This window comes from Myotis brandtii, unplaced genomic scaffold, assembly GCF_000412655.1.
Source record: "Myotis brandtii unplaced genomic scaffold, ASM41265v1 scaffold259, whole genome shotgun sequence".
Classification (NCBI taxonomy): domain Eukaryota; kingdom Metazoa; phylum Chordata; class Mammalia; order Chiroptera; family Vespertilionidae; genus Myotis; species Myotis brandtii.
Window position 1 is genome coordinate 474,486 of NW_005359840.1, and position 6,965 is coordinate 481,450.

At 42.3% G+C, this 6,965-nt stretch overlaps 1 protein-coding gene across 1 annotated transcript; it reads right to left on the bottom strand.

Annotated features, from left to right (window-relative positions):
- Nucleotides 1–4,501: 4,501 nt before the first annotated feature.
- NAP1L3 (nucleosome assembly protein 1-like 3) lies at nt 4,502–6,959 on the bottom strand. The gene has a single exon (XM_005868006.2). The coding sequence runs from the start codon at nt 6,802–6,804 to the stop codon at nt 5,290–5,292; it is 1,515 nt and encodes a 504-aa protein (XP_005868068.1). The 5' UTR covers nt 6,805–6,959; the 3' UTR covers nt 4,502–5,289.
- Between the last annotated feature and the right edge of the window lie 6 nt (nt 6,960–6,965).

The following is a 6,965-nucleotide window of genomic DNA, read 5'->3' on the forward strand; positions in this document are numbered from 1 at the left end:
CCAATCGCCCTGCAGATGGCGACCAGCCGCTGGGATGGGGAACTGGGGGTGGTGGCAGAGACCAACCTCTGAGACCTCTAGCCTGCTACCTGGGGGCAGGAGTGACAAGGACGGAGGTGCAGTGACAATGTGGGGTGTCCATAGAGCTCGTTCTCACTCCCCCTGCTACCCTCCCCTGGGACGTCAGGGCTCGTGAGCCGAGAAAGCCCCCATGCTTAGGTGCCTGGCACTCACAAGGAGCCCGCCCCGCACCTGTGCAACCTCTTGTGGGTAAGCCAGTTGGGCTCCCTGTGGGTTCAAGCAGGAGCTGGTCTGCGAGGCCAGCTGGGAGAGAACGCGCTGTTCACCCGCTTCCGTGAAGCACCACTGGGCAGCCCAGAGGCCCACACTGTGCCCTGGCCCATGGCGTCTGGCCACGCTCACCACATCTCCAGGTGGAGACTCAGGCACCGTGACTCAGATGGACGGGGGTGCATGGGGGCCCAGTGCCCAGGTACTGCCCCCAGGCCCCAGAGGTCAGCTGGGACCTGTCCTTCCATGCCATAGGTTCACACTTCGATCGCCAGCCAGGCCTAGGGATCGCACCCATGCACAAATTTCATGCAGTGGGCCTCTAGTCATATAATATAATAAAGGCAGAAAGTAATTATATTGGATCTGCAATAATTCCATTAATGGCATTGAAACAACTGGTTAGTTGTACTGAGAGGAAAAAAAATGGTATAGCTACCTCAATCTTCACTCTAAAATGATCCCAGAAAGATTAAAGCTTTAAATGAACCCATAACAGCACTGTAAGAAAACATTAGCAATTAAAAAAATATCGCTGTGGAAAGGTCTTTCTAAGCCAAATACCCAAAATCCACAAGGAAAAATAAATAAATGTAACTACTGCACATTAACATTAAAACTCTTCTGCAGGGAAAGATAAAAAAAATCAAATAGGAAAATGTTTCAACATATGCAGCAACATGTGTCCTTAATCCAAGATAGTGCTTAGACTTACTAATCCATTAAAAAAAAAAAAAAAAGATGTTTCTAACCTAATTGCCCATCACACAAAAAACTGATGAAATAAATTATGGTATATCCATTTTTAATATATGTTTTAAAGAATGTTTACATAAACTAATATAGAAAGTGTTGCAAGAGGATAGAATAGTAGTTATCATGTTACTAAAGATAGATATAGATATTTATTTTCCATGTACAACGTGGTTACCTTTGACCTTAGCATTGCTTCATTTTTATACTTTTCAGTATATTTTCCAAATATTCTATAATAAACATATTTTATAATCAGAATATGTAATAAAATAATAATAAAGTGACAACTTTCAGAGAAGCATAGTGCAAAGAAAATATACTTAATCACCTTAATTTGTATAAACCATGAGTAAAGATGAGAAAAACACTCTTATTAGCATCACAGTGGAAAATAACAGCTTCATTATGTTTATCCTTTTCTTTTTAAGTCTGGGCCATGCAAAATTCAAAAACATAATGTAGGAAACTTGATATTAATGTGTACTTGAAAAGTCTTAACTCTATGCTACTTTATTCAAGTGATACAATTTTGTAATGTGCCGGAACATAATAAATAAACCACACCTGGTGCAAGGTTGACTTAAACCCTTCCTACTTCTGAGCTGGAGGCCAACCCACTTGGATAGGCTCTTCAAGTATGCTCCCCCCCTAAGTATCTATTAACTTCAGTGAAGAGCTCTGATCATTTTCCCAGTTACTCTGTAAAAGCTATATGACAAAAGGGCATCATATGGACTAAACTACATAACAATCGACAAAGATGCTTTAGAGAATTTGCTGTGTTCTGTATCTCTTGAAGAAAAGTATACTTCAAATTCCATGTGCTTGATACTTCAATTCTTTTATTGTTGAAATTTAAAAACATACTAGTACACTACCAAAAATACAAAACATAAAATTTGATGTACTGGCAATGCATAAGTGTGTTGAAGTTATTACACTGCAGGTTGTGCTAATACATGGGCCAGTGGGTACAAACACCTCATCGAGTGACAGTTTATACTTTTTTTTCCAGGAGTTTTCAATTCCTTTTCAAACCAGGCTTCTCTCTTATCACATGGTCCCTGAGGCCTTTTGAGGGCAAGGACAACAGCATGCTAGACCCTCACAGAAATGGGAATTTGCATCATTTGACTATCTGTGTTCTCACTTAGCTTGACACTTGCGGCCATTACCCCTTGCTGCTTAGGAAAGCCCCTCCTTATCTAATTCTGCCACCTTGAAGGAAAAGAGCAAACTTTTGTCCTGGATGCCTGGATGGGAAAGAACTCACAGAGGAGGAAGTGGCCACCACCTCAGCGGAGGAGGAAGAGATGATGACCTTCTCTGTAGGGTTGGGGGCCTTAGAGGGATCAGCTGGCCACAGCCTGGGATCACAGCTAATAGAAATAGAGCACTAGAATAGTGAGGAAAAAGACTCCTTAAAGCTATTCTCATGCCCTGGCCCCTGCCATTGAGCCGTGTTACCAGTCAGGTCCTCCTTCTGACATCATTCATTGGCTGAGCAAGTGTGATGGTCAAAGCACAGCCCAATGACTGTGCAAGCCCAATGAGTTTCCAGGGCTCTATCCATGCATGCCCACTAGCCAGGGAGGTCATAGCCCCTAACAGACCGCTTGCATTTCCAGAATCCTAGCTTTACTGATGAAAATGTCCTCAGCACCTGCTGCCAGTCCCCCAGGCTTAACCTGAAAAAGTAAAAATATCAATAATCTGTCTTTCCAAGTATCCTCTTACACCCACCCAACTTGAATTCACCTTTTGATTTGAGCTATGAACTTGTGATAAAACCCAATCAAGAGACGGACTGTGAGAAAAATACACCAATCTACCTACAGGGCATATCTTACTGTAGTGTGTTTTTGAATGAATTTTATTTTCTGCATTTCTGCTTCTATTTTGCAAATATTGATAATGACACTCACTCTTTTAAGATTGGAAAATACAGCCCTAACCAGTTTGGCTCAGTGGACAGAGCATCCATCAGCCCACTGACTGAAGAGTCCTGGGTTCAATTCTGGTCAAGACCTTGGTTGCAGGCTCCAACCTACTCAGGGCTCCTGTGGGAGGCAACCAATCAATGTGTCTCTCGCATTGATGTTTCTCTCTCTCTCTCTCCCTCTCCCCCTCCCACTCACTCTAAAAATCAGTGGAAAAATGTCCTTGGGTGATTTTTTCCAGCATATATCTGAATTGGGGACCTCTGTAACAGTGAGTCAAGTACACCATATTTATTATAGTCTTTGTTTGGGCCCTGGCATATAAGTAAATCTGCTGCCATTCCCATTTTTTGATGTATGGAAAAATCTCAGAAATAAAACAAAGGTGCTCTCAACATTGCGATGTTATGGCTAAAAGCAATCATCTGCTTCCTGATTTTGTATAAATCCTAACAAACTAAAAATCCAAACATTTGTAATTGGTTATGGGTTTTAAGATATTTACATTTATAGATATGGTGTGTGTGTGTGTGGGGGGGGCAATTGTTAAGCAGTGATAAAAGCAAAATACTAAACTACATATGGTGGGATTTGGGAAAATCTATTATGTAATTTCATTGCCTAGAGACCCAGGAATTCCCAAATCCTGTCTTCCTCCTACCACATCTCTTTCCTGTAAGGTCTTGAAGGAAAATAAATACCTGTGGAAAATGAAATGGCAAATGTGAAATAAAATAGCACTTTAGTGTTTATTGTGATTGTGCCTTTGTGCCCAGAGCAAAACCTCTGATAAACTGAGTTTATGGGCCCTCCTCCTCATACCAATTTCAAATCAAAATCTTAAAATTGAATTACCTTGTAAGCAACTGTACCATGTAGAAGGCTTGAGAGGATGATCTTGCCTATAAAAAATAAGCCCACCTTGGGAGTGTGACCTCCTCCCCAGTCAAGGTGGAGCATGGACCTGGGTCATTTTCCCATCCTGTTCTTGGAAGTGAAAGCAACAGCTTATATAGAAGTCCTTTCTGAGTGAGGTACTCCTGCCCTCTGCCCTCCCCCTCCCCTTCTTCCTACCCCCACCCTCTCCTATTCTCAACCCCTCTCCCCACCACCTCTCTGCCCTCCTCCCCCATTCTCCTTTCCCTTCCTCCTCCTTCCCACCCTCTTCCCCTTATACTTTCCTCCCATTCCCTTACTCTTCCCTCCTCCTCACTCCACTCACCTCATTCTCCCCTCTCCCTCTCCACTTTCTCTTATCCCACCCTCCTCCATTTTCCCTCCCCCTCCCATCTCCCCTTGTCTTCTTTCTCCCTGGTCTTGTTTCCTCCCCAGTCCCATTTCTCTGCCTCTCCCCCTCCCACTCACTCTAAAAGTCAGTGGATTTTACAGGGAAATTTAGAACAATGTTATAATAGTTATATTTTAAAAATCATTTTCCTCAGTATTTTCTACTTTTTCTATAACAAGCACTAGTTTTTATAATCAGGAAATAATGTTAGATTTTTACAGCATGATACACTTTATTTGACATTTATTTATTTTAGGTTGCAATAGAAGTACATGAAAATATCAAATGATGTAAAGTGATCATTTTCAGTGAAAGGCAAAATAGAACATATTACAAATGTTGTTAGTAACTTTACAATTGCACAGCATAAAATGAAGAAACTTTTTAAAATACTATGTCATATTAATACCTCAGTGGTAAACAATTACTTCATTATGATTAAATTTATAGAACACTCACATAAATAAAATCATAGTCATATATATAGTCTGTATGGACATTCTTAAATGTATGCTAATTTTTGCAAGCAAATTTCACAATGCACTGTTCTAGTTAATATAATACTGTATTTCTATAGCAAAATAATGAAGGCACAGCTAGTGCAAGCAGATTTAAATCCTTAGACTTCTGGGCTGGAAAAAATAACAACACCTGCATTGGTACTTCAAGAACATTGTTTTGTTCAAGCAAATATTTGTCTCAGTTAATTCTGACAGTTTTCACAGATACAGTCTAGTGGGAACATGACAAAAGGACTTCACAAAAATAAAAACTCTGTAGCACCAAATTGACATGCTTTAAATAACTGACAGCAGTTTACAGGTTTTGGAGAATATCACACAGCAACAGGCTATATAGAATAAAGTGATACTTAGACACTGTAAGATACTTTTTTAGACTACTAAGAAAATACAAAAACACAATACTGTAAAGAACACTAGTAATGAGGTGATAGAGCAGGTTTCACTTCTTCTTGAACTTTTGAGATCTTGAAAATTCTTTCAGGCAGCCTCTTTATTTTCGGTATTTCCTGTTTCCATAATCTTTACCATTGTAATAGGCACGCTTGACTTCTCCTGTAAAGTAATAGATTGATTTCAGAATGACATTATCATGTAAAATTTGACCAATTTCAAAGTCTTCATCAAGGATAGCATCTTGTCGTGGCTCCAGCTTTCCAATCTTAGGAATCTCAGGAGGGCTGAAGAAATTGAAGAATGATGAGTTAGGAACCACTCTTGGCTTGAATTCAATTTCTCCAGTGGCAGTTGTGCGACTGTAGGTGGTTGTCAAGGTAACATCCTTTCCTCTTCTCCAATCTATCTTACAGCCTTTGCAATCATAGATTTCCCATCCCCAAGTGAAAAAGGGATCCTTGTAATCTGGCTTTGACTTTATGATATATGTCTTGGTCAGCACCTCATTTCTGAAGTATGGATTGGGCAGAAAATAAAAATTAAATGTGTAACTTATAGGCTGGCCACGTTTTGAGAACTTCAGGCTGATATCTGACAAGAACTTCAGTATGGGCTCATCATACTTCTGAATCAAGGGCCCGAGCTTGTCAACATTCTTTAAAACAGTCAGCCAATAGTTGGGGATGCCTTTAGGTTCTTCTTTCTTAGGCTTTCCCTTACGAGCTCGTTTCAGATTCACTCTTTCTTTAGGCCTGACCTCATGAACTCTTTTAGGAGCCTCTTTTACTGCAGCCCTTTCCTTAGCCTCTGCTGCTTTAGGCTGTTCTTTTTCTTCTGCCTTTGCCTGGGGGACTTCTTTAGGCTCTTCATTTACTTCAGTCTTTGCCTCCAGAAGATCTTTCGATTGGGCTTTTTCTTCAGCCTTTGCCTCGGGAATTTCTTTAGGAACCTCCGTTTCTTCAGCCTTTACCTCGGTTTTTTCTTTAGGATCCTCTTCTTCCTCACCCTCTAAGGCAGGCATTTCACTAGGGCTGTCGTCCTGCACCTCTTCATCACTGCTGAACACCTCATCATCTGAATTCCATTCACATTCTTCTATTGTGGGCTCATATTCTGCATTTATGATTTGAGATCGCCGATCATATAGAGGCTTATTGAGATCGGCATATTTTCTTTCAAGACCATGAATTGCCTTTAAGAATAGGGCGTCTACCTTGTCACATTCATCTTGAATGTTTCTGAGCGCCTGCACACGATTTCGAACCGCCTGTGGCAGTCGATCCACAAAACTGTTACCCGACGGAGCCCACCGTGCCCTTCTAGAAGGCTCAGGTACCCTCCTCTTTCCATAGAAGCGGCTGAGACCACTGCTGCCGCTGGTGCTGCTGCTGCTGGTGGTGGTGGTGCTACTGCTGCTGCTGCTGCTGCTACTGCTGCTGCTACTGCTGCTGCTGCTGCTGCTGCTGCTGCTGCTGCTGCTGCTACCAGTGCTGCCGCTAGAGCTACTGCTGTCAGATTCTTCCCCGGAATCACTGCACAAGCTAGCCTTCACCTCTTCAGCGACCCCCTGGGCGGCAGGTTCTGAGACCATGTTAAGATCCGCTTCTGCCATTTTGCAAGCCTGCAACCCTCTTAAGGTGACAACTACCGCTGAAACCGCGCGCCCAGAGAAGGGCAGAAAATGACTCACGGATGCTTGGCTGGCAGAGGCTCGGGATGAGGAGGCGGTGCGGCGACTGCAGCAGCCGCGCAGGGCTGGCGGGCTGGACAGCG

Excerpts from the sequence above, each read along its gene's own strand:
- NAP1L3 (XM_005868006.2), bottom strand. The coding sequence starts at position 6,804 with ATGGCAGAAGCGGATCTTAACATGGTCTCAGAACCTGCCGCCCAGGGG.